We start from the raw sequence: 27237 nt of genomic DNA on the forward strand, positions 1-27237 counted from the left end.
AGGCATCCAAAACAAATGCCCAAGCCACCTCAGCTGGCTCCTCTCGATGTGGAGGAGCAGCAGTTATACTCTGAGCTCCTTCCGGGTGACCGAGCTCCTCACCCTATCTCTAAGGGTGCGCCCGGCCGCCCTGCGGAGGAAGCTCATTTCGGCCGCCTGTATCCGGGATCTTGGCCTTTCGGTCATGACCCAAAGCTCATGGCCATAGGTCAGAGTCGGAACGTAGATTGACCAGTAAAATGAGAGCTTCGCCTTACAGCTCAGCTCCTTCTTCACCACGACAAACCGGACAACAGGGTCTGGGAAATCCCAAAATAAAGGGAGTTGCAGTAGTCGAGCCTTGAGGTAATAAAAACATGAATAGCTTTTTAAAACTTGTCAAATGAAAGAAAACACTTATACTTAAAAAAAAACGTATTTTAGTTACTGCCTTGATCTGTTTGTCAAGTTTAAAAGAATTGTCAAAAATCACTGCTACATTCTTTACAAAAGGCTTTAAATAAGGAGTCAGATATGGGCCAGCTAGGTCAGGACTACTTTGGCTGAGACCAGAGAATAAAATGCATTGTTTTACTCCCATTAATACAGTGCCTTGCGAAAGTATTCGGCCCCCTTGAACTTTGCGACCTTTTGCCACATTTCAGGCTTCAAACATAAAGATATAAAACTGTAATTTTTTGTGAAGAATCAACAACAAGTGGGACACAATCATGAAGTGGAACGAAATTTATTGGATATTTCAAACTTTTCTAACAAATAAAAAACTGAAAAATTGGGCGTGCAAAATTATTCAGCCCCTTTACTTTCAGTGCAGCAAACTCTCTCCAGAAGTTCAGTGAGGATCTCTGAATGATCCAATGTTGACCTAAATGACTAATGATGATAAATAGAATCCACCTGTGTGTAATCAAGTCTCCGTATAAATGCACCTGCACTGTGATAGTCTCAGAGGTCTGTTTAAAGCGCAGAGAGCATCATGAAGAACAAGGAACACACCAGGCAGGTCCGAGATACTGTTGTGGAGAAGTTTAAAGCCGGATTTGGATACAAAAAGATTTCCCAAGCTTTAAACATCCCAAGGAGCACTGTGCAAGCGATAATATTGAAATGGAAGGAGTATCAGACCACTGCAAATCTACCAAGACCTGGCCGTCCCTCTAAACTTTCAGCTCATACAAGGAGAAGACTGATCAGAGATGCAGCCAAGAGGCCCATGATCACTCTGGATGAACTGCAGAGATCTACAGCTGAGGTGGGAGACTCTGTCCATAGGACAACAATCAGTCGTATACTGCACAAATCTGGCCTTTATGGAAGAGTGGCAAGAAGAAAGCCATTTCTTAAAGATATCCATAAAAAGTGTCGTTTAAAGTTTGCCACAAGCCACCTGGGAGACACACCAAACATGTGGAAGAAGGTGCTCTGGTCAGATGAAACCAAAATCGAACTTTTTGGCAACAATGCAAAACGTTATGTTTGGCGTAAAAGAAACACAGCTGATCACCCTGAACACACCATCCCCACTGTCAAACATGGTGGTGGCAGCATCCTGGTTTGGGCCTGCTTTTCTTCAGCAGGGGCAGGGAAGATGGTTAAAATTGATGGGAAGATGGATGGAGCCAAATACAGGACCATTCTGGAAGGAAACCTGATGGAGTCTGCAACAGACCTGAGACTGGGACGGAGATTTGTCTTCCAACAAGACAATGATCCAAAACATAAAGCCAAATCTACAATGGAATGGTTCACAAATAAACATATCCAGGTGTTAGAATGGCCAAGTCAAAGTCCAGACCTGAATCCAATCGAGAATCTGTGGAAAGAACTGAAAACTGCTGTTCACAAACGCTCTCTATCCAACCTCACTGAGCTCGAGCTGTTTTGCAAGGCGGAATGGGCAAAAATTTCAGTCTCTTGATGTGCAAAACTGATAGAGACATACCCCAAGTGACTTACAGCTGTAATCGCAGCAAAAGGTGGCGCTACAAAGTATTAACTTAAGGGGGCTGAATAATTTTGCACGCCCAATTTTTCAGTTTTTTATTTGTTAAAAACGTTTGAAATATCCAATAAATTTCGTTCCACTTCATGATTGTGTCCCACTTGTTGTTGATTCTTCCCAAAAAATTACAGTTTTATATCTTTATGTTTGAAGCCTGAAATGTGGCAAAAGGTCGCAAAGTTCAAGGGGGCCGAATACTTTCGCAAGGCACTGTATTTAGAAAACTTTGAGACAGCCGTTTTTTTTATATAATGTAGACGGGCAGAGAGGACCTGATCTGACTTCAGATTTCTCCCTTTATCAAGAGATAAAACTGAATATCATCCACATAAAAGTGAAAGATCATACTTCATAATAATTGATTCCAAAGGAAATAAGGGAAACAGAATGCGTGTTTCCAATTGTAACATCTGTATGACCAGCTTCTCCCTGTCTCTTCATGTTCCAGTTTGAGAACAACACAGTGAACATTTGTATGAAGATACTGGACCTCAACCACAAACACCTGAAAGATCCAGCTGACGATGTCTCTGCTCGTTGTAACCCCATCTACGTCAGCCGCGTGATCAGCGCCATGGTGGGACCTGTGTGCATTTTCTTCACTGACATTTTAGGATTTACTGTTATGCTCTTTGAACCAAATCCAGCAGAGATATGATGAACTATAATAAGCTAAGAGACCATTCTCTCACAGAATGAAAAAAAGTCATTTTCCTGTGTGTTTTTCCCAGATTAACTGTGAAGATGACAATGGTGTTTTGGAGGGAAACTGGGGAAATTCATTCTGGGGCGGGGTCACACCATCTCAATGGAACGGCAGCTACGCCATCCTGAAGCAGTGGTTCGACATTGGCTGCCACCCGGTCAAGTTTGGACAGTGCTGGGTGTTTGCTGGTGTGATGTGTTCAGGTAGCGTCTTACTCTTCGGGTCCTCACACCTGGAACACCATCTAAAACAATAGATATTAGTTGAACCAACTGATACTCAAGAGTGAATGGCAAACACTGGCCGATCATCAAACTTTTTTTGGGAATATCATTGGGGTTTAGATTATTGTTTTGATAAAACCTATAATTTGAAGATGTCACTGTGGGATCTGGAACACTGCCGTTTTATTTCCTAACATTTTATCAACTAAACAAACAATCACTCCATGTAAAAAAATCCAACAATTTAACTTGTAATAAAAGGTTCCAGTAAAAATATACTGTTTTTTGCTTGTTTCTGTCAGTTTCTTACAAATTTAATTAGATTTGTTGAAAATAAATATTTTTGTAGGTGACAAAAATGGGTAAAAATAATGCTAATATGCTAAATAGATTCCCTTTAAGCTATAAATATTGTGTTACAAAAATTAGAAGACACACCATTTGACTCATCTTGTTGACACTGATCACATGACTTGGTTAAAGGATAGTTAGATATTCTAACTTGAGTCTTTTAATAACAACTACCTCTTGTCAGGCTCTGCCAGCACTATACTTTCCCTCTCTAAGCCAAAGCACAAAAAATATGTCTCATTGTTTTGTTCATTGTTGCACAAAATGAAAATATGACTTGATGCTCCGAGCATCACCTAAGGAAGCTGCAGAGTTGTGAGAAACCAACACACTGGGAAGGACTTGTTTTATTGGCATAAATCTTTGTGTTTGGTTCCAGTGATGCGTTTGCTGGGCATCCCCTGCCGGGTGGTGACCAACTTCCAGTCAGCCCACGACACCAACGGTAATCTAACTATCGATGTGTACCACTCAGACTATGGTGTCAGAGAGAAAGAATCCAGTGACAGTGTTTGGTGAGTCTTTTTTTATGTCTCTTTGTGGTCGCCTCGCATGTCTTTGGGCTCATTTTTTCTTTGTGTAGCCAATTTGTGTCTTTGTAGTCATTTTGCATCTCTCTGTGGTTGTTTTGTGTTAAAACATCAGTTAGCTGGTTAGCAGCCTGCAGCTTACAGAATCAGAAACTGTTCATGTTCATATTCTTCCAAAGTCTTAAAACTTAAAACAGAACATCATAACATATTATTGTTGAATTGAATTACTGATGTTTAGCTGCTGTTTTTAAACAAGACTGTTCCAGAATGTTACTCTCTCATCCTTCTAAATTGCAGTGCCATGCTTCAGTCTACTGACCTGCTCCAGAATATGAATCTTGTGTTTTAGGAACTTCCATGTGTGGGTGGAGGGGTGGATGAAGCGGCCAGACCTGACAAAAGATGGCAAATATGATGGCTGGCAGGTGCTGGATCCAACTCCGCAGGAGAAGAGCGATGGTACAGACCGTCTTGTTTATTCCCTGCTCTGATGGACTTGTTTCTTATCCTAATCCCACATTGTGGCCTCTTTGTCTACTCTGACCTACTTTTTGTTTCTCATTAAATCTAATGCCAGGTCTGTGTGCAGCCTCTGCTCCGACCCTGTACCATGGTGGAAAGTAACTATGTTACTATGTAGTGTTGTACTTAAATAAAATTTTGAGTTATCTGTACTTGAGTATTTTCATTTTCTGTTACGTCATACTTTGACTTCACTACATTTTAGAGGCAGATATTATACTTTTTACTCCACTACATTTATTATATAACTTTAGTTACTAGTTACATTTCCTAACCAGATTAATACAAAAATGCAGGATATTTATCAGCAGACCTCATTGATCTATGGTGGAAAATTCACAAGCTACCCAGCAGTAATTCAAATGAATTACATGCAAGCTAGTCAAAACTAGCTCCCCCTTTACCAACTGCAACATTAAATATGATGTACACGATAATGCAAGTATTTATAATACAGTAATATGATGCACAAGAATGTGAAATGTGTCATTCTGCACAATAAATACTTTTACTTTTAGAAGCAGGCCTTTCACTTGTAACAGAGTAGATTTACACTGGTACTGCTACTTTTACTTAAGTAAAGGATCTGGGTGCTTCTTGAGGAGGAAGGGCTGTAATGTTTAGCAGTCACCAGGTGGCAATGTTGGATTACTGTACTTACTGTACAGTATATCCAACCCATGGTGAAATAGCAAATAAGAAGTGCACACAATGCATGTTCAGTAGGATTGATGTAATAGATGATAGATCATTTGTTTTAAAGGTTTTTGCTTGATGTATTTCTCTATTTTAGTGGAGTTCTGATTGAACTGTTGAGCTCTCATTGTTTTGGTGGAGTCTTTGGAGTGTTTCATGCATGTATCTCTGAAAACAAAAACTGGCTGCAGGTCATGCATGTAAAGTGCCAGTGATATGCCAAGTGACAGGCGGGCACTGCAGACTGCTGGACTGATTAATATAGCAGCTTACTGGTTGCATGACACATCTCAAAAATGCAACTGAGTCGCTCAAATACAGGACTGTAGCTCTAAATATGGATTGGAATTGGATCAGCTGATACTGATCCTGTGAAATATGTCCAGATTGGGGCTGACATGATACTTAGTATCGGATCAGATGCCTCCAACAAAAATATGTACTGTGAAAGCAAAATATCCAACAAATGTGTACCAGCAAATATTTTACACTTGACTACAATGATTATTCAGTTATCAAAGTAGATCCCGACTGACTTTCTGTCAGTCAGCAAATTGATGGATCAGTTATTCCAGTTTGACACCTGCACCAGCTCTGCCCCTTGAATTCTTATTCTGTAGTGCTTTTGTTGTGAAAGCCCGATTAATGTTACTGTGATGGTGCAGGCAGAAATTTTTGTAAGGAATGAAAATTAAACAATCCCAATTTCATCAGTGTTTTGTTGTACTATTTCATGTCTGTGTGATGATCTTTATTGTTTATCCTCATGTAGGTGCTTACTGCTGCGGTCCAGCCCCAGTCAAAGCCATCCTGAATGGAGACACCAAAGTCAAATATGACGTCCCATTTGTCTTTGCTGAGGTCAATGCCGACCGTATTGACTGGCTGGTCAGTGAGCAGAGCTTGAGCCTGTAACATCAGCAACATATTTAATAAAAGAAAAACAAAAGCTTTTTTTATTTCCAAATTTGTTCTGCTTGTCCTGTCAGATAAAAGCCGACGGTTCAAAAGTGAATATCTTCATTGACGCTGTGAGTGTCGGTCAGAATATATCCACCAAGTCTGTGGGCTCCAACAAGAGGATGAACATCACCGACACCTACAAATACAGGGAGGGTGGGTTTGCCCAGTAAACTACAGCTGCTTATATGCTGTACCGCAGTGGCTCTGGAGACTGACTGATTTACTACTCTTACAGGATCAGAGGAGGAGAGGGCTGCCTTTAAACGTGCTGTCGACAACATCCCCTCCACAGCTGAGGAGAATGAGGAGAAACCAGAGAATGGAGAGAGGGAGGACAAAGTGATAATGCGATATGAAGAGGTACAACAGAGTCCCCAGAAGAAAAAAGTCTGCCTAAAAATTCAGCACCCAAATCTTCTAAGCTGCAGATTTTCATATATGAAAGAAAAATCCCCAAATCTTCAAAAATGAACCAACAGTTTTGCCTCTCTATGATTCAAGTTCTCTAATCACACAAATCAAGATAATTTGTTTAGAAATAACCTCAAATACATTTCATTGCAAAAATACTCATTCTGTTATCTAGAAACAAAGACCAGGCACAATATTTATAACATACAGACATGACTTCAATAATATCTCATTCTTCTCCTCGTGTGGTGCTGCAGGTGTCCAAACCGATGAATGGTCAGGATGTGAGCCTGAAGCTGGTGCTGCACACTGAGGGCAGCGATGCCAGGCTGCTGTCCATCAACATCAGCGTCCAGGCCATGATGTACAACGGCTCACCAGCTGTGACTATCCAGAATGAGGTGAAGGAGGAGGCTCTGCAGCCTGGGAAAGGTGACAGAGAGATATAAAAAGCAGCTCCTGTCAAACTGAGGTGTGAAGTCAAGATTTATGACATGATTTATGGCACATAATTACAGATTACAAAGGGTTTCACAGTTAGATGTTATTTTCACATTGACAGGATGTTATACACCATAATTTTTATGATGAATTGTTCACCCACAAAAGTTTCAGCATTTCTCATGAGACCTAGAGCCTCATTCAATCTGTGATGTTCTCCTGACATTTGAGATCTGACAGCATTATTCCAAATGCTCTAAACTTGCTGTTCAAGCATTTGAATACACACAGATTTACCAACGGTGGTTACACAGTTGCCCTTTTTTCCTCTCAGTGAGTTTTAGTCTCAGAGAACTTTATGTAGAGATTCTCTCAAGACCTTGTACGTCGTGTCTTCCAGGTGATTCAGACTGACGTAAATGTGCTCAGTCTTCAGCATAAAAATGTATCTGCATGGCTCCACGCACACAGTTAGGAAGTGGTTCAAAACCTTCCTCTCTCAGAATTTCCAAAACCGTAGGTATAAACACTGAGATCCATAGTCTTTGTACAAGGACTTCAAAGCAGACATTAAAATGCCATTTAGGGAGGGGATCTGAACAGCTGTCTGTAGACAACTCAGCATCAGTAGCATATCCTCTGCATAATAATTGTACATGAGCAATGATTACAAAATTACATATCTCCACCAAAGTCAGTTTAATAATTTGAAGCACATCGGGCTGGGATAAACCTTCCACCTCATCGCTGCACTCTATCAGAGCAGCAGAGCCGGGGGCAAACACCCTTGTCGGGACAAAGTCGGGCAGGGTGTAGATGTTAGCCTTACTCCACCTTTTCTCTTGGTGCAGGACTGGCCAGCATAGCGTTAGGGGTGTCTGGGGATGGAGGGTAGTAAGCCAACGTCACTTCAGTGGTCTGTGGGCCATATGCAGGCAAAGTTAACTCTTCCTTGGTGTCCGCTAACAGCGACTCTCCAAATCCACAGACCAAGTCATATCCTGACCTCCAACGTCAGGTGAAGACTGCAGCACTCTAAACAACACTGCTGCGCTACATGTTTACTATAGGGCTTTACTATAGGACCCACATGGGATTAGGTTAAACACCTACGTCACGTAATTTCCCCTTTGATGTTGTTGTAACACCATAAATTATGGTGGCTAGCTTTCTGTCAGAGTGAAAGTAGCAGCCAAGTGTGAAAAGGAAGGCGGATGTAGTAAAATAACAAACCTCTGGAAAAGAGGATGTGTGGGCTGTGGGGTGGAGGCAAGGTGTGACGTTATCATTGGTCATAAATCTTTGACTTCACACCCTCGTTTGACAGGAGGTGCCCTCTTATACTCACTGGTGACTCTTCTTCTTTGGTTGCTACTGTATTTTGGAAGCAGAAATCAGAGATAGAAAAGCTACCTGCATGGTGAAGTACCATCTGGATGAAGCGGCCTTAAACCTCCCTCTTTTGCTCTGTCTCTTGCAGATCTGTCCGTCCCTATCCTGGTCCCTTTCTCAACCTATTGGAAGCACATGTTGCAGTGTAACAGCATGAAGATTTCAGCCTTGGTCACAGACAAACTCAGGCCTGAGTGCACATACCTGGCTGTGGATGATGTTGTACTGATGAACCCTCCCATCTCCGTGACTGTCAGTACAAAACCCCGTCTACCTGTTCACCTCTCTTATAGCATGTTAGCATACTAATATTTGCGTGTTTCTGTTTGTTGACTGAGTATATCTGAATAATCAGTTAAATGTGTGTGTTTCAGGTTTCTGGTCAGACCAGATTGAATCGTGAGGCAAGTGGGGAAGTGGTTTTCATGAACCCAGTCAACGAGACACTGAAGGACTGCAACCTGACTGTCACTGGAAGTGGACTACTAGATGAAGAGATTAATGAAAAGTGAGTGAGTGTGTGTGTGTCTAACATAATTGCGAGTAACATGTTTCACATTACAGCTTCTTCAGGCTTGTTCATCTCGTCATCTGTGACAGGTTTGTGTTTTTCAAGGTTCTCATGACTCAGTGGCCATTGGTCAGTATCGATCACATGACATACATCAATCATTTCAAATCCACAACATACAAGATAATACAAAAATTCATAACAATCAACATTATACAAAAGAAGACATTCACATTTTGTGTTACTCAGTGGAAAACCAACATTATTGATGTTGAGTGTTATTATGACATTTTGTATTATCTGGTGTAAGTATACGTATTCTTTGTCATGTCTGAAATTATGACTTAGAAAGTGGCTGAATAAGCAGTTAAGATTATGAATCTTATAAGACATTTATTGTCACCTTTCAGTACTTCACAGTTTGCAGTACTCATTGCTATGGATACATTTTAATCAGTAAGCAAGTTGTGGCTTGATACCCATGTGGTTGGAATAACAGGAGGCTTTACTGCAAATAAACATCACTCTTGATGTAGTAAATGTAGAGTTTTACCAACTACTACTGTGTTCCCTGCAGTCTTCCAGACCTGCGGCCAAACAACCGAGTACGTATCAAGTTCTTCTTTGTTCCGTACAAGAGCGGAGAGAAGATTCTCATGGCCAACTTCACCTGCTCTGTCTTCAGAGACGTCAAGGGCAGCTGCACCATCACTGTCAGAGAGTAGATTCTCAGTGTTGCTGAGTAACCATCATGCTCTTTTACTCACAAACAACATATCAGAGATGTTTGTTTTTTTCATGTGAAGAAATCCTTGATGGTTTAAGAAATCACTCTTTACAGGATTATACTTGTACAGCGCTTTTCTATGCATTGCAGCACACTCAGAGCTCTTTCACACTATTTGGCCATTCACCCATTCGCACTCACACATTCACACACCGGTGTCATCACCATGAGCAACTGGTGGTTCAGTGTCTTGCTCAAGGACACTTCGACATGCGGACTGGACAAGCCGGGAATCGAACTGCTAATCTTCCAGTTAGGAGACGACTATAGGTCACGTGGTTGCTCAGTCTTGCTCCTAGACGTGTAGGAGAGGTAGGGGCCTTTTATATGTCTGAGCCCAGCAGCCCACTGTCTCATAATCCATCCATGATTGCAACAGTTGTTTCACTTGCCAGAATTCATTAATCTGACTGTACAGATTTAAGCTGTGAGGCTTAAGTAAAAGCTTTTGTTTGCCCGCCTCCAGTACACGGGCTACTTTTCCTTGGCCCACCCTGTAGAAGTGACCATCTCAGACCCATATGACCCTGTATATTTTGGATTTTACTGCTGACTTTTAAAGCTCTTCATTGCTCCTCTCCAGACTACATGTCTGAGCTCTTTTATAAGTGTGCCTGCATGTAAGCTGAGATGAATGAATGTCACTTTCGGCTTTTTCCCGTGACGTTGCGAATTGTCAGTGTGACAATTCACATGCTGACATTTGGCACATGTTTTACGCCGGATGCCCTTCCTGATGCAACCCTGACTTGAACCCGGGCCGTGAGAGCGCCGCACCCTAACCACTAGTCTATCAGGGATGTATGAAACCTGAGATGCTAGACTGAAAACTAGAGGTGATAGTTATGCACAGTTAGAGCCCCAAAGCTTTGGAGCAAACTGCCCGAGGAAATTGGGTCAGCAGAGTCAATAACCTCTTATAAGTCTCTTCCTAAAACACGAGCTTTTCCTGATTCCACTTCATTTTGTTCATCAGTTTTCACTTCTTTTAAATGTAGCTTCCTTGTATACATAGTTTTCTTTTTTGCTGCCTTTATATAAGGATTTTTCATAGTGATTTTTCTTCACTTTGTAACGCAAGTTTAGAAAATCCCACTGTGCACCAGTCAATCCATGTTCTTAACAAAAACACCTGACTACAATCTTCAAATAGTCACATTTAGAAAGTGAAAAACTGATAAGTCTTTACTCTCATGGAAAAGTCCTTCATTTTATATCTGTACTTCCACATAGTGCTCATGAGTAACAAGTAGAATTTCCTGTTTTTCATAAATTCAGCTGGTATTAAAGTGCTTCCTTGTGGATAAAAAATAAAAGACCACATGGTGTGTTAGTTTGGTTGTATGTTATTAACTTATATTTACACCGTTTGATGGTATTAATACACCTGTAGGCCAAATGGCCAAATAAAATGTTTACTGAATGTCTTGTGCCCTTTGTGTCTCTACTTGTACAGATCACGATAATCATTACAGGGCATGTGTTTCAAAGGCGTCCTGACAAAGGAATAAGAAAAACAAATAATTTCTGTAGCACAAAATTAGATCCGTTTTTTACCGACTTTTCTTTTGTAAAATATTAGATACTTTTACTTCTGCAGGCCTCTTAAATATCTTAAAGACAGGAGCTACAGTGTCAGGTCATTAATAGTTGCCACAAATTTAAAGGGAACAAACATGCAGAACAAAAATCAATCAAAGGCACCATATATGTACAGTACATCACATCTGAAAGAACCGGCAACAACGCGAGATTTGCTTCTAGACACACTTGCTTTCCATTGACTAAAATAGAAACTGCTGTTTGCTGTCTAATGCTGCGTTCACGGATGTGGAGAAGGTGGTAGAAACACGTTTTCACAGTCAGCCCCTAACTAAACAAACTACTACAGTCCTCATCTCTTGTTCAGGTGGTGAACACAGTTTGATTGTAACACTACCAGTAAGGATTACCTTTAGTTCATGGTGAAGTCATGCAAAACAAAGTATGTTTTATAATATTTTTGACAATTTATGATCAGAACGGGTGGAGGGTTTAGTAAACAGGGAAACGACACTCCTTGATATTATTTTTACTTGATTTATTCGAATTTGTGCTAAATAGTAGTTAATGCCGCTTTAAAGTTTTCAAACAACTATTAGCTCTTGTTAATATTGGTGGAGTATGTACTTTACTACGTTTTGGTTTGTTCATACTGTACTGACTTACTTGTATTTTACATAGATATTTCCATTTTATGTTACTATCTGCTCCACATTTCACTGGAATGCCAGTCTGGGTACTTCTTTCAACGCTGCATGCATTTCGAGCCCTCACAATTACTGAATCCTACACTTTTCAAGAAAAACGAACGCAGCCTGAAAACGAAGCGAAACCGAACCGCTCCGACTTAGAAGTTACTAGAGCTAACCGGCAAGTTCCCGTAATATAGACCTTCCGCACAGGCAGAGGAAATCCGCGTGGGTCTGAATGCTCAGGAGATAATCAGTACACAGAGTAATGCCAGTATTTACAACGTACACAAAGGGTAGGGATAGTTTTAGCAGACGATTTGTGTTGTGAAGAAGACAAGGACTTCCTCGTTGTGTTGTTGTTTCTAACGTTACCTCTCAAACCGAGCAGCCGGTAAGGCGTGTTCTTCTTAGCATTAGCGTTGCTAGCAGTGCTGCCAAGTTAGCGTTAGCTAACTAAGCTAGTAACTGATAAGAGTGAAAGTGACGCTAGTTAAAGCAATGATATAAGACTTAGCCCAGAATTGCCTATTTTATAACGTAAACGTTTGTTGTTAGTTTCGACAAACTGCCAAAAGATGATCTGCTAGTAGCTAACTTAGGCAGCCTACCAGACTAGTATAGTACAAGCTAGTTGGCCTCTAATTTGGGTTAACTAGTATGTGGAGAACGTTATATAACCAAGTTAATGTTTTTAAGAGAAATGCAGCTAAATGATGCGGTTAGACGTCATTGGCAACATTAAATGTCATTTATATTGATAGTTATGAGTTTATGAGCTAAATAAGATAAAGCTAAAATAAGATTCAATTCAATTAAATTGTATTCTATATGTATAGCGTCAAATCACAGCAAAAATCAACTCAGGGCACTTTACATAAGATCTAGACATTGTTATTATAATCATTATTTAAAAAATCCCGCACATCCTCCTTGAGCAAGCACTTGCTGATAGTGGGGAGAAGTCCTGTCATATATTGTTGGTGCTGTATTAGAAATGTATTGATTAAACTTAGTGTTGTTGAAGAAACACCTTTATTGAATAGTTTGAGTCAAAACTGAACATAATCTTTAGCTACAGCTGCCTAATAAATCTGCATCACAGTGGATCCCAGGTGTGAAGGTATTGTTCTAAAAAACTCATGTATAAAATGCCCTGTGTTTGTGATCCTCAGCCAGACCTTCCTTTCTCTCTGCTGCTGGGTTAACAGGCATCTCAGAAAGTCAGTGACTTGCAGTTAATGACACGTAGGTGTGTGATCAGTGTGTGGCAGCACAAGAGCACACTTTGTATTTGTTGTCTTCTCAAATAATTGAGTTGTCTATAAAATTTTAGAAAATAGCGACATATGTCCTCAATTGTTTCCCACTGCCCAAGATGATGCTTTCAGATTGATTGTTGTTATTTATCCAACCAACACTCCAACCCCCCCCCCCCCCAAATTGTGTTCTTTCCAGCCTGGACAAAACACAGCATGTGAGAAGCTTTAACTAGCAAACGTTTGTTATATTTGCTTAGAAAAAGAACTAAACATAATGTGATTGATTTTAAAATCACGACTGGTGTTAGAACAGTAGCCAGCAGAGTTTGGGTATCTGAGCTAGTGTCAGGAGAGAGAGAGCCAAACTGGAGCGTCCTTAACACTCTGGCAGCTCGTGGGGCGTCACTGTGAGCCTGAGGAAATTTTTACCAGCACAGTTTTGGCCTTTGATTTTAAAAATGAATGAAAGTGAACAGGGGTTTTCAAATTCTTTTTTCTTTCAGTTGTTGTAGAGACAGCAGAACTTAGACAGTGCCAGAGTAAACATGGATGTATTTATTTCAAAGACGTACCTTACACACAACACCTCACTATTATATATGCACACTATATCCAGTCACATTATATGGAGGCAACAAGGCCTTCGTCATGGGCAGCGCAGATTGTAACCGGTGTTGTTTCATCTCCTCAGATAACAGCTAAAAAAAAAAAAAAGCAATGCCTCAGAAAAAGAGATCACGGTCCTGGATGGAGCTGAAACAAAGTGGAAATGAGTGCTTCATGAAGGGCCAGTATGGAGAGGCCACCAGTGTTTACAGCCAGGCCATCACCATGCTGGAGAAGTCCAGTAAGTATTACCTTAGTAGCGCCTCCCGGTCCATGTACAGCGCACTTTGAGAAATGATATGTAAATAACTCAGTGATGCCATTTGTAGAAGGAGGGTGTAGGTGTAAGGCCAGTGAAAACCAGCTTCACCGAGTTAGTAATGTGTGGATGCTAATTTGATATAAGAAATGTATTTAGCCGATGTTCAGATCCCATTCAGATATTTGTATTCCCAACCAAGTAAGTAATGTGAAATAAAAACATTCAAATATTATCACAGACTAAAGCACAAACTCCTGCACAGAGCTGTTATCTGTTGTGTTAAAGCATTTGTATTTCTTTAGTAGGTCAGAGGCTCAGTGTCTGTGATGGTCTGCAGCTTTAAAACTCTCTCTATTGACTTTTAGGAAAATAAACTCATTTGTTAGTTTATTAGGTATATCTAGCTAAAACTAATACAGGCTAATCCAGTTGTAGTGCACAGCCCTCCTTCAGAAGGCGATGATATTCAGTTGGTGTTGAAACTGTTTCAAGAGGTGTTGATTCAACTTCAGGGTCATTTTGGATGCTGTACTTTGTGCTGCTTCATTTATGTGTTAGCTAAACTAACTAGTATAAAAACTGAAGATGTGAGTTTCCTCCAAAGATGGTTTTTAAATGATTTTAAAGGTCGGTTCATCTTAAACCTCCTAAAAACACGTCTTGCTTCACTCCTGTGGTGTCAAGCTACAATAGCATATCTCTCCCAGTGAACCCACGCACCCCAACACTTTTGGATAGCAAATAAATGAAAAGCTATACTGAGCATCTTTGAGATGGTAATATGGACAGAGCACTGAACCTCAGTAGCTCTGTCTTCTGTTCTGCTGTCTGTCTGTCCACTCTGTTTGCTGCGCTGTACGCCTCGTCAGTCGACAGCTGAATGAGATTTTAGTGCATTACCAGTTTGGTGAAATGTTGGGCTTATAGACTTTCCCTCATTATGCTTCTTTCACTGTTTCGCTGTTTTACAGTGCCTTAGATTTTGAGATTTAGATTTTGTTACCTATGTATCTGCGTTGTATTTCACTTATTGTGTTGCATCCGTGTGGACGGCAAAGTAAGAATTTCATTGTACAGGGAAACACATTTCCTCACTGTGCATATGACAATAAACACTTGACCTGACCTCTGGTTTCCTGTTAAGATAAAAAGAACCCAGAGGACCTGGCCATTTTGTACTCAAACCGTGCAGCCAGCTACCTGAAGGACGGCAACTGTGGGGAGTGTGTGAAAGATTGCAATAAGTACGTGTTCATCTAGAGTTTATTGTATCCATCTGAATTTTTTTTAAACAATTGAACAGCGTTTTTGTTATTTGGAGTCTGATTCTATGCAGAGTTTTGATCTTGATTCAACCTTGACTTTGTAATCTGCATGTTCTGTCTCAGGGCTCTGGAGTTACATCCGTTCAACGTGAAGTCTCTGCTTCGTCGTGGTGCTGCCTTTGAAGCTCTGGAGCGATACAGGCAGGCTTATGTCGACTACAAGACCGCTCTGCAGATCGACTGCAACATAGCAGCTGCTCAAGACGGCACCAACAGGTAGGTGGCTCGTTGGCTGGTCTGTCGGCAAGGCCCTGTCCATGTCAGACGTCAGAGGCAGACCCTGAGTTTTCAGGTTTATCAACCCTGTAGAGGGTTGTCAGGAAGACACTGTTTGTCTTACAAGCATGCTAACCACGTGTGTCAGGGTTTGGTCGAGTCAGAACCATGAACCCAAACTACAATCCTCAATCCTAATAAGCTCTGACTATAACTGTATGAAAATGACTCCACCACCAGATGCACCTTTCACCCGTTAGTTTTGTGCAGTACTGAAACTAGTTTTGAAGTAATGAAAGCACACAGGATGTCATGTCTCTCCAGTCAGCGTCCAGCGCACATAAAGCACTAAACAAGGTGTTTCTGGAAAGGAGAAAAGCCCTTTTAATAGTCCTTTCACTGTGTTTCTTAGGATGACAAAGGCACTAACAGAGGCAGACGGTCCCTCCTGGAGAGAAAAGCTTCCTCCTATCCCCACAGTTCCTCTGTCTGTCAGAGAGAAACTGACCCAGCAAACTACAACCAACACAGCAAAACAAAACCCTGCACCACAGCAGAACGGCACCAGGGAAACAAAAAAGCCTGGTAGGTTTGACTCCAATTAGTGCTGAGAGAGCTGGGTTTGTAATGTTTATTTAGCTAAAATGGCCTCATTTTTTAGAAGTGACATCTTTCTATACTGTGTGTATGTATTCTGTCTTTAACCCTGTTTAGAACTGGCATAAGCAGTTTTTGCATTCAAACCAGTCAACCTGAGAGTCTGATGTTTGCCTCGCTGCTGTAAACACATTCTCAGATTTCTCACAATGTTTATTTGCATAAACACAGTCGGTCAGGATCAGCTTCACAATTGTTAGGTATTTTTAGTCAGATAGATATTGGATAGATACTTTATGTATTAGAAATGTTTAGTGGAGATAGGATGTCTAGTTAGACTGTTAAATGCTTAGGCCTGCTTATGAGTTTCTACAGGGTACATCTGGTCAAGGATAACTAGAGAGAAGAGTTGATGACTGTCAGCAGACAGGATGTTTAATATTATTATTATGACGTGTATAACTGTAGCTTTAGCCATAATATGTTCTTATGTTTAAGTCACGACATGTTACTAGAGGTCGTGAGAATGTTTTTAGCTACACACCACTTAATCAACAGACACACACATTGATTTGCTTCATGTTTTGACTACTGCTATGACCAGCTGCAAAGCTGGTAACAGAGACGTCTCGGTTGACGTTTCTGTGTAGTATGGGGCTAGCCCAACCGAGGGGATATAATGTATAGGCCTGGTGGGTTCAGGGTCTTTCATCTTACATCTGCCTGCGAGCAGGTTGGAGGGGCAAGATACCTGAGCGTGTAATGTTAATTTTACCTGTGATCCTTTGAATAAATCAGCACTGTTTTGAAGTTACTTGGACTGTCTCGTCTCTCAGAGTTAGCATGGTAACAAGAACTGGACCCTACACAATTTTAAAGGGTAATTCAGATGTAAAATGTCCTCTTATCCTCATCACATCCTTCATGTCTCTCTGCCCCTCCTCTCCTCAGCTCCCAGTGATAAAGACATAAAGAAAGGCCAGGCTTTGAAAGAAGAAGGCAACGCTCTGGTGAAGAAAGGAGAGCATAAGAAGGCCATAGAGAAGTACAGCCAGAGCCTCAAACACAACCCCACCGAGGCCACAACCTATACCAACCGGTGGGTCACTGACATCACTCACATTTGCTTTCACAGCTGAAATTCTCTCAAGTAGTATTTAGACCATTGTGAGGCAAAAACTTTCTGTGGCCTAGTATAATAATTAAAATAAACATATTTAACATTTATTATACCTGTAATACTGACTTGAATTCAGGATTTTGTGGTTTATGTCTTTGTGGGTTCAAGAGGACAGTAAATGTCTATCCTAAGCTCTGTGTTTTGAATCTGTGTGGCCAGGGCGCTGTGCTACCTGTCAGTGAAGCAGTACCGAGATGCTGTCAGAGACTGCAGTGAGGCTTTGGTGATTGACAGCAGCAATGTGAAGGCTCTCTACAGGAGGGCTCAGGCTCACAAAGAGCTCAAGGTGAGAGCCAGAATCTTCAGCACTGATCAATCAGTGTCAGAAGTGTCTGTGGTGGTTCTCAGGTCGGGCGACAAAATAAAAGCATTTCCTGCCTTGGTAACTGTGGATGTTTCCCCTGGTGGCTGTTTAGTGGAGGAAGGGGCTGTGTCCGATGTTTCCCCTGGTGGCCTATGCTCCTCAGTATTCGACAAGCTTAGAGGACAGGGTGCGCTTGGCACACCCACCTCTGTGTTTGGAGATTTGAGTTGTGTGAAAAATGGCAAGAAAAGAGCCTCTGTACAATTGACAAACACAGATGGCTGAGCACTGCCATGTTTTTCAGCCCATTTTCACCTGGAATCTGATTTGAAATAATCCCTGTAACAAAATGTCACTGAATATACAAAGAAAAAGTTTGATTTACAGTCAAAACCTGAGTTAATCTTCTTTATCAGGGCTATATGGTCAAGGTTTGTTTTGCTGCATTTCAACTATTGGAACTGAACGAGCGGTATACCTGGTACTTCACCCCTCCCAGGTTGACACGGACCATCCTGCTTTGTGTTGGTCTCTGTTTAGTGGAGGAAGGGGCTGTGTCCCTCTTACACACACAGTCGGCCAGTAACAGAGGCTGTATGAGTAGTTTATCAAACAGCTAAACAAGCAGAAGACGCCTGTGCTCCTTTATGCACGGTTTACTCAGTGACATTCCAGTGTCACTGTCGTCCATCTAAATGCTCTGTCATTCTTGTAGGACGTTAAAGCCTGTGTGAACGACCTGAACAGCCTGCTCCAAGTGGAACCAAAGAACACAGCTGCCCTGAAGCTGCTGCAGGAGGTGCAGAAGTAAAGACACGTGGGACTCTGGAGACAGCGGTAAGGATCGGTCACTGGCCCGTGTACAGGAGCGAGAGCCGGGCCACAGAAAGCAGCTGAGCAGTGACGAGATTCAGACGCTTCAAGTCAAAGGCTGAGCCTGTGTTTCCCAGAAGCTCGACACTGAGCTTGTGTTTGATTCGTTTACTCCACTGGAACAAACGTGAGCTTGGTCTCGAGATGCTTCTGGAAAACACTGCTCTGGCTGGTGGGTGGAGCTGAGGGTGTGTCGGGACGAAGACGCGCCACCAGTTTCAGCCTTAGAATGTTTGTAATTTAGCAGTTTTACTTTCACTGTCACTGAGTATTTATGATTATTTTTAAGATTGAATTTATTGATATAATTGTAAGAGTAAACCTTTATCATCATCGTCATCATTCAGAAACTGAGTTCATCAGGTAATCAAGCAGCATGTGCAGCTCCTGCCCGTTGCCACAGCTTCAGTTTGAACATGAGCTTTTTCTGAGCTTTCAACCAGTTTTCTGACTTCATCACTAGATGGAACATTCACATTGAACACAAGACTATCTGTGAACAGGTGGCCATATATGACCACCTGTTACCACAAGTGACAATTCACACTTAAGCCACATGAGCCACTCCTGTCGTTGATCATCACTTTGTCCTAGATCCACAGTACGTATCTACTCTGTACAGAACATACAAATTAATTCTCAGTGTACTGTTTAGTGGTTGACAGTGTGATTATATTAACAGGAAGCGACACTTCTGACATCACTCAAACTGCAACTTTGCACGTCATTACCCATTTAAGATTTCATTATTCAGTATAGACAGATTACACTTCGTCTTGCCACTTGACCAGTGTGACTATACTACAAACTAAAACCTGCTTAGAGTCGGTATGTTTTTATGGATCTGGGACACAGCGCATGAGATGCTGTTGAATGCTCCACAAAGCTAGAACAGATGTGTCCACTTGACATGATCTCTGACACTCAGATCTGTTGGTGTTTGGACACAAACTGCAAGTGGCTGAGCTCTAGCTTAAACCATGGATCAGCTCCCTGCCCATAGTTCAGACAGACCGAGGCTGGGTTCCAGGGAGGAGGGAGCAATACGGCTAAAATAATTCAGCATGGCATATACAATTTTATGGTTATTTTGAGATCAGTATATACTGTGTTGGAGACATCTCTGGAGAATCTGTAGATATTGTCTCAGGGGATATTTACCACAGTGCAGTAAAATCTGACAGTATACACTGCTCACCCGCTTTATTAGGTACACCTGTAGCACTTCAATGCAACACCTCCACCTTAACATCTGTGTTTATGAAGCTCAAAATGTTTGGTTTTGGTGAAATTGTCATAAATGTTTTAATTCAATTCTATGTTTATTACTGAAGTCATAGTTAAAGGTGGTGTTGTACTGGACTACATTATATTCAGAGGTGTGTCTATATTTTTGTCCTCCCCACCAAAACACGAGAGGGTCAGACTATTAGGAAACACCTCTGAATTTAGTGTAGTCCAGTACAACACCACCTTTAACTATGACTTCAGTAATAAACATAGAATTGAATTAAAACATTTATGACAATTTCACCAAAACCAAACATTTTGAGCTTCATAAACACAGATGTTAAGGTGGAGGTGTTGCATTGAAGTGCAGACAATAAAGTGGCCAGTGAGCCCCTAATTAGGGCTGCAACTTAATTCATTAATTATTCTGGTCAGAAATTAGTAGAAAAATGCTTCTTTAAAAAAAATAATACATCAAGAACAATCACCAATATTGTGGAAACTCATGTCTTTAAACAGCTGATTTTGTCAAACAATCCAAATACAGGACATTACATTTAGAGTCACTGATGGGAGACATCACATCCTCACATTTGAGAAGCTTGAATTAGACAGTACTGGAAAGAATAGCTTGAAAAACAAATCACTTAACTGATCAAATAGTTGTCAGTTTTTGTAAATCAACTAATCAAACTGCATTTTTAACAGTAGAAGCTGCAAGACTTAAAGTTTTGTCCATATTGAAACCCACATCACTGGAGACTCGGGCAGCCTACCTGTCTGAACGTTGGTGATCATAAAGGTTTATTCTGTATTTGTTCTACAAGCAAACAGTTTTTCTGTGTTCTCAGGTAGTTTTTTTTTTATTATTATTGATCTACATTTGGTTTTCTGAAGCCCAGCTAGGTGTGAATGTTCCTCCCTCAGTGCATCGACATTTATCATGATGCTGTGTTCACGACATATGGGATGGATGCTCAAGATTCCCAAGTTTCTAACCAGCACCCTCGGTCATGTGGTGGTTACAAACCATGACTCTGCAATACTATAAACAGTAAGTTTGGCTTTAACTATCGTAAACGAAGGACTTTGACAGAAATGGGACCTCCCTGTTTCCCTGCCTCTTGGGGCATTTCTGGATTATTCTGGAATTTTCCAGACATAAGTGGGACTTGAATGAGAAATGTTTGTCAGACAGTCTAAATAGATTTAATTTGCATTTGATATTTGAATGATTGATAATGAATTTGATTCATATAAATTGAAATCCAATTCATGATCATCTATTTAGAGACAGTTTTCATCATGACTCCAGTGATACTACAGGTTCTATAGCCAACTCTTAATGCCTAGTTACTTTTCATCCACCCTGTAGTTAGAGGTACTGTGATATGACGCGGACACAGCATCCGTCTCAAAACTTCACCTGACAAACATGTTGGATACACTCCTGTTGTCCAGCTCCACTGAGATTTACTGTTTGTTCCCTTTCTGTTTTAAAGGCTAATATGCAAACAGAGTAATCCTATCTTTACACAGGTCTTCATTTAAAAGTACTGTTTCATTGTATTACTGTCAAACCTCTCTGATCCAGCTGGAGATTGGCCCAGAGTGCCTGTGCACATCTTTCATCTGCTGCTCTCAATCAGTTTCTAGTGTAAAACAAACAAAAGGTAATATGTCTGTCTTGTCTAGTGTAAAACAAACAAAAGGTAATAACTGCCCCACCAGCATGTGCATGTGTAACATGCACAGCTGTACAGTGCAACCACAGACTGAGACTCTTAGCTTCATCTTTCTTTTACCACATTTATGCTGTTTCTGTAATTTGCTATGTTCATTTTGTCAATCTGCTTCTGTTGGAACTGCAAATAAAGAATTGAATAGGTCTAGATCTAGGATGAAACGACTGACACCACTCTCTCTCTCTCTCTCTCATACTGTTAAATAGCTACAGCCAGCAGCTAGTTTGCTTAGCGAAACAACTGGAAACACTGGGAAACAGCTGGCTCCAGTCAGTCTACACCTCTGATTAATCTGCAAGCGTCTAAACAATTCACTGTTTTATGTTCCAGACTATTTCTTGGCTCCGAGCAGCTGCAAGATAAACAGCTGAGATGTTACTGTGACTAAAATAGTGCAGTACATTACCCCACGTTAAACCCTGTCATTTAGTCTATGAAAAAACAGTTAAACAAGACAATGTGTTCATCAGTGAGTTTCAGAGGCACTGCCTGGTGGATTGTTACTTCTGGTCAGCCAAACTAGCTGTTTCCCACTGTTGTGTGTTAAGCTAACCAGCTCCTTTTGACACTGGCTGCACAATGCATCCATCCTTCCATTACCTACACCACTTATTCCTGAATAGGGTTGCCAGGGGGGCTGGAGCCAATCCCAGCTGAGATGGGACAAGAGGCAGGGTCCACCCTGAACAGGCTGCCAGTCTATCACAGGTTAACGTGTAGACAAAACAACCACACTCACTCCTATGGGCAGTTTAGAGTCACCAGTCAACCGAAGCTGGAGAGAACCCACACAGGCACAGGGAGAACATGCAGACTCCACACAGAAAGACCCTGGGTCTGCTCAGGATCAAACCCAGAACCTTCTTGCTAACCACTGCACAACTGTGCCACCCGCTGTACAATGCAAATATCCCCAATTCAAAAAGGGCCACTAACACATTAACATAAGTGACATTTATGCAGCACAAACATCGTCCAAAGCGATCACACTTGAATCAACAGCTCTCCGTTTCAACAAAAACTGAACATTATCACCCACATGGAGGAGGATGCACAATATGTAGATGTTTCTACACAGGTTGCATCTACAGCGGTAACACAGACATTCCCCCACCGACTGTGCATGCCAGAAAGCAGTGAGAAGCACTGACTCACCATTCAGCCAACGTGAGAAGAATCAAGTGACAAGTTCAAACAGCCAAATCCACAAATACAGGAATCTCCAGGATCGAACACACTGTAAAGTGCTGTACAAAGCAAACATGACTAAAGACAAGGGGACATGTTCAACAGCTGCAAACTGGACTGACCAATGAGGAAGGTGTATGTATGGATCAAACCACATGTTTATATCCAAATATATGGTCTCAAACTGTAAACTGATTTACAGACAATTAGCAAAAGAAAATTAACGTGCATTTCTATTCTACTGCTGTGTGGATACTGTGGGTGCCACCAAGATAACTAGTGGCTTAATCCTCAAGTTGGAAGCCGTTGCTCCTTTGCAGAAACAAGATGATGGTCGAGCACCAGTCAAACCTCTAAACCACATGACCAACCTGAACTGAGCTTTTCATCTGCTGCCATTTTTGTTTCCAGTGGAAGCCTGGGTAATTAAAGTTCTGATTTATTCTCAGTCACATTTAGTTCTAATTTATACATCAACCTTTCCACCTTTGCCAAGCATCAAAACTGTTCATTCTTTATGCTGCAGTTAAATACAAGTGGAAAAGGACCACACTAATAAAAAGATGCTGTTGAAATTGGTACATACCAAAAATGACAAATCGTAGAATGAAAAATGAAAAACAGTTAAAACCTCGCCTCCTTTCCCACCGTGACACCTGGTTAATGTTGCATCACGTGCGCAGCCTTTGGTTTCACGTGGTCACAACTCCACTTTCATAGCTCAGGCTAGTTGACTCTTCTCTATAACTAAGCATAGGCGTCAACACGTCCCTTCACACGCTAAGGGTCACAGACAAGCCAACGTGCACACTTCCCAAATCTCAACTACATAACATGCAGAGTTTCGAGTTCTGCACGTTGATTGGTTGATCCAATTTCCTGTTGGGAAGAGCTTGTTTCTGCAAAGTTTTCCTCTCAGTTTCTGTTTTGTGGTCATTTCTTTGAGCAATGAAACTGTGACCGTCTCCAAACAAAAGACATCTACGTCCCCAGACGTATAAAACCGCCTTTGGATGCTGCTCTACCATCTGAGAAGCACTTTGGTTGGAGCTTTTAGACTCTGCCATCTGGGTCCATGCACTTCACTAACCAGCTATAGTCAGAATTACATCAGTTCTCTACCAATTAACACGCATCTCTCCTGTCAACGTACATGCACTATACTCGCTGAGGAGCAGGTTTGATTATTTTGATACCCATATGTCAATTCATTTCTATTACTGGAAAAAGCAGCACAAAAGTCAGGCAATGTCTGACAATGGTCATCAAGGACTCGTGTTAGCTGCTCCTGCTCAGTGGTAAATGGTCTTACACTTGTATAAGACACTTCGACATGTGGACTGGATAAGCCGGAAATCCAACTGCCCACCTTCCCCGTAGAAGACAACCCGCTCTATCTCCTGTGCCACAGCTGCCGTGCAATCGGTCCTTTTCCTTCTGTAAATAATCAAAAGAGAACATTTGCATACAACGTCTGAAACCTGAAGAACACAGCAGCCTTTTGTCCCACTGAACATTTGCATTTTTGTCTCTAGGCCCTGACTGGTTCACAGCAGTGGAAAACCCTGACAGTGTCCATGTACTCTGAATTTCAACCTGTCAAACCTAGAGCGTGCATGTACTAGAACCTGCTATTCCAGTGCATGGTTTTCTTTACTCTACATTGAAGCGCAGACACTTTGCATGCACGGCCAATCAGGAGCCTCGCTATGAAGTCCCCAAAATAAACAAATAAACCAACATGCAAGTAGTTGTAATAAACAGAATGGGGCCGATTCGGAACTGATAAAACCTTTATTTCACTTTAAATTGTCTTTTACATTTTGTCCTGTTTATAACACGTAAGGTAAAACTAGAGTTGGAATTGTTTTAAAAGACAGACACAAATCTAGTATTACGTCAGTAACCAGGGTGGGGGGGGAGGGAGGTGAGGAGGGGGGTCTCATGTTTTTGGTCTTTTTTTCAGTTTTATTGGTGTCCTTAAGCTAAGTCTAAACTGTCACAACCACGTGCACGCTAAACAATAAAACCGTCACAGAAGCAAATTTTTTTTGTTTTTTGTTTTTGTTTTGTTTTCCTTTTTATTTTAAGCAGAATACTGGTCAGTAAAAACAAAATGATTTTAGATACCAGATATACAGACAGGCTCGGTGCCACATTCACTACTGCATGGGATCATTTTTTCCTTATAAAGCGTTAGAATAACTGCCTTTGTGTTCAGCTAATGAGGGAAAAGGAGCAACAGGGAGGAACTTTTTTTTTTTTTTTTTTTTCACCTTGTCAACATAAACATTTGTTCCCAGCAAAAGAAAAAAAAACCAAACACTGACACACATGACTCTTCTACACCTACAGGGTGGAATGTCGAGATGCTTCAGGGCAAGGTTATTGTGACACTGAGTAGAGAAGAAATAACTGTCCTCAGCTATATTGGCTTACGAAGAAAATTTTTTTTCAGACTCACAGGTCTGCGTTCTACTCGGTGGAGATCCAATGTCTGCATGTTTGGGAGAAGAGCCCGGTCTGGTTTGGGATTTGCTTTGCTTTTTCAAGGTATCTTGTTTGCGGGGCACAGTCACTTAGACAAGAGAAACCACGCAGAGCCTGATTTTCACCAGTTCAAATGTACATGCTGTAAAAGATCAGATCTGAAACTGAGCCAGAAAATGTACCATTAACTGTGGATTGAGCGTTTGGGAAGATCACCCGACGGCTGCCTCGACACATACGCATGCTTACTAACTGAAGACAAAAACCCTGTGATCCAGACTAGTTTCTCACTTATACTAATAGATGAACAGCTGCCAAGAGATCTGGCTCTTTCAGTGGACGTACCACCTGTGCTTCCTTGTTTGTTTTTCCAATAACTTTGTGAAAAGGTTCTTTCTTGCAGTCATTTAAAAAAAAAAAAAACCTTGACAAAAAATGTTAACTCAAGGTTCACTTGCAGTTTTTAGCCTGTTTCCACTGTCAAAAATAAACATTTGCATTAGCTCTTGTCCTGATGGGCTCAGATGTAATGATCATGTCGCCGGATCAACACCTGGCCTACTACTTTTAATAATTGGTAAACAAGGCAGCAGCAGGTTTAAGTGACAATTCAGAGTACAATTCTGCACTGGATGCATGCAGCAGATTTACACGGTGATAAATGAAGGTGTGTGTTCTTGTTGGCAGATCACAGCACTCCGCAGACAGTGGAAATCTGGGACCTTTCTAGACTTGTCAGTACAAGTAGTGAAGAGGCAGAGGAGGGAGCGGGAGAGGAAAAGTACCAAAAAAACAAAAAGAACTGGTCAAAAATGTGACAAATGAAACAGCAGCCGACTGTAACGGCTTCTGTGCAACAGGTGTTAATCATCAACAAACCATTTTGTTTTCCAAAAGACAGATTTACAGTTACACGCCAAGTGTTTTACAATTTTACAGTTTCCCAAAAAAAGGAAAAAAAAAAAACTGAAAGTTTGATTTGTTACACACAAAATAAAAATAAAATGCAAAGGGAAGTGAACACGTGGTTTAAGGTATTTTGTGGTTTAAGTTATTTTGTTGTGGTAAATATCTAAAATGCTTTTGAACATTAAGATGGAATGTTTCTTTTTTCTAATCATATTCTTCCAAATCTGGTTTCTTTTAAGCTCCGAACTAGAAGTATGCAGAATGGAGTTAAACCAAACTCTGGGTCCTGGCCAGAAAGGAAAATTAGAACGGTGAGTGTTTGACTGCGCAGCAGGTAGATCTGTCAGTGTCACAATACAGCCTTGTAGGAGGACCCTTCTGTATAAACCTCAGCAGAATGGCACTATTGTTTGAAACACAGCTGAATACTGGTTCTGGTGGCAAAGTGGAGGAAAAACTAAACATCACAGTGTTTGTTGAAAATAAATGGACAGTTTAATAACCTTTTTTGTTTTGTTTAAAGTGGAATAAAACCAGCAATTTGCTAGTACACTAAGAAAAGCCAAAAGAGAAGGGATGGACAACTCACTAGAGAGAAAAGAGGGAGGAGAGAATGCACTGAGATGTTAAGCAAGGAGAAAGAGGTGCGGGGGGTGGGGGGTGGAAAGAATGGAGGAGAGAGATTAAACAAGGGGAAAAACGGGGTTGGCCTCTAAAACCAGGAATTTATCTTGAGGTTTAGGATAAAAACTCTGCGTGCTAGAGGACCAGACTGGCCAGCGGCTTCAGTCTGCCTTGGAGTGCCATGATCAAGAGGTGGAGGGCGGGAGGGACGGGGGGGACTGTGGGGTGATGGAGTAGGATCTCTTTTCCCTCTTCTGTTTTTTTTTTTGTTTTTTAAAGTTGTTGGTGAAGGTCTGGTACTATTCATGCTGCTGGTTATACAGAAGGGAAGTCGGGAGACTGGGCTTGAAAAACTGGAACAAGGGAATGAACGGGCTGTTTATGTGTACGAAGAGAGGAAGAAGAGAAGGAAGAGAAAGGCGGAGGAGGAGAGTGGGGATGGGCTGACAGTGAAGTGCGTTCTAGTTGTCCTCATTGCCGACTTCAGGCTCGTCTGTCGTTTCTGATGTCCACAGCTGCAGAAAGAGAGAAAGCACAGCTGTCACTTAGGAGGCAACAACTCAGGTGTACTACTACGAATACTTGGTACAGAACCAAAACACAAAGGGTCCGATTGGTTCCTTGCAGTTTGACATTTAACACAGGCCATGCTCAAC

The 27237-nt window shown here is 41.3% G+C and overlaps 3 protein-coding genes and 1 long non-coding RNA gene across 6 annotated transcripts in view; 3 read left to right on the top strand and 1 right to left on the bottom strand.

Moving 5' to 3' along the window:
• Nucleotides 1-9660, top strand: part of tgm8 (transglutaminase 8) — a 25727-nt gene extending 16067 nt beyond the window's left edge. The window contains exons 5-15 of one of the 2 annotated variants that reach the window (XM_020621199.1): nt 2451-2579; nt 2734-2911; nt 3663-3798; nt 4166-4275; nt 5807-5922; nt 6024-6150; nt 6233-6357; nt 6666-6840; nt 8330-8493; nt 8616-8749; nt 9330-9660. In XM_020621199.1, coding sequence (XP_020476855.1) covers nt 2451-2579; nt 2734-2911; nt 3663-3798; nt 4166-4275; nt 5807-5922; nt 6024-6150; nt 6233-6357; nt 6666-6840; nt 8330-8493; nt 8616-8749; nt 9330-9477 — 1542 coding nt within the window. In that variant the 3' untranslated portion in view covers nt 9478-9660. Of the gene's footprint in view, nt 1-2450; nt 2580-2733; nt 2912-3662; nt 3799-4165; nt 4276-5806; nt 5923-6023; nt 6151-6232; nt 6358-6665; nt 6841-8329; nt 8494-8615; nt 8750-9329 lie in introns of those variants that run through there. The other variant, XM_020621200.1, reaches the window with a different exon arrangement.
• Nucleotides 9661-11894: 2234 nt separating this feature from the next.
• Nucleotides 11895-19659, top strand: tomm34 (translocase of outer mitochondrial membrane 34). Its single transcript, XM_020621230.1, has 8 exons — nt 11895-12164; nt 13724-13879; nt 15045-15144; nt 15289-15441; nt 15854-16026; nt 16990-17137; nt 17378-17504; nt 18238-19659. Exons 2-8 carry the CDS (start codon nt 13750-13752, stop codon nt 18331-18333), a joined length of 927 nt encoding a protein of 308 aa, XP_020476886.1. The 5' UTR covers nt 11895-12164; nt 13724-13749; the 3' UTR covers nt 18334-19659.
• Nucleotides 19660-21046: 1387 nt separating this feature from the next.
• Nucleotides 21047-21535, top strand: LOC109972398 (uncharacterized). Its single transcript, XR_002276680.1, has 2 exons — nt 21047-21298; nt 21338-21535. It is a non-coding gene; the product is annotated as an uncharacterized LOC109972398 (long non-coding RNA).
• Nucleotides 21536-25895: 4360 nt separating this feature from the next.
• ywhaba (tyrosine 3-monooxygenase/tryptophan 5-monooxygenase activation protein, beta polypeptide a) overlaps nt 25896-27237 on the bottom strand; it is a 17448-nt gene continuing 16106 nt past the window's right edge. For both annotated transcript variants that reach the window (XM_020621219.1, XM_020621218.1), the window contains exon 7: nt 25896-27096. In XM_020621219.1, the coding sequence (XP_020476875.1) occupies nt 27043-27096 (54 nt within the window). In that variant the 3' untranslated portion in view covers nt 25896-27042. The remainder of the gene's footprint in view (nt 27097-27237) is intronic.

The sequence above is a fragment of the Monopterus albus genome, unplaced genomic scaffold (assembly GCF_001952655.1).
Source record: "Monopterus albus unplaced genomic scaffold, M_albus_1.0 scaffold255.1, whole genome shotgun sequence".
Taxonomy (NCBI): Eukaryota; Metazoa; Chordata; class Actinopteri; order Synbranchiformes; family Synbranchidae; genus Monopterus; species Monopterus albus.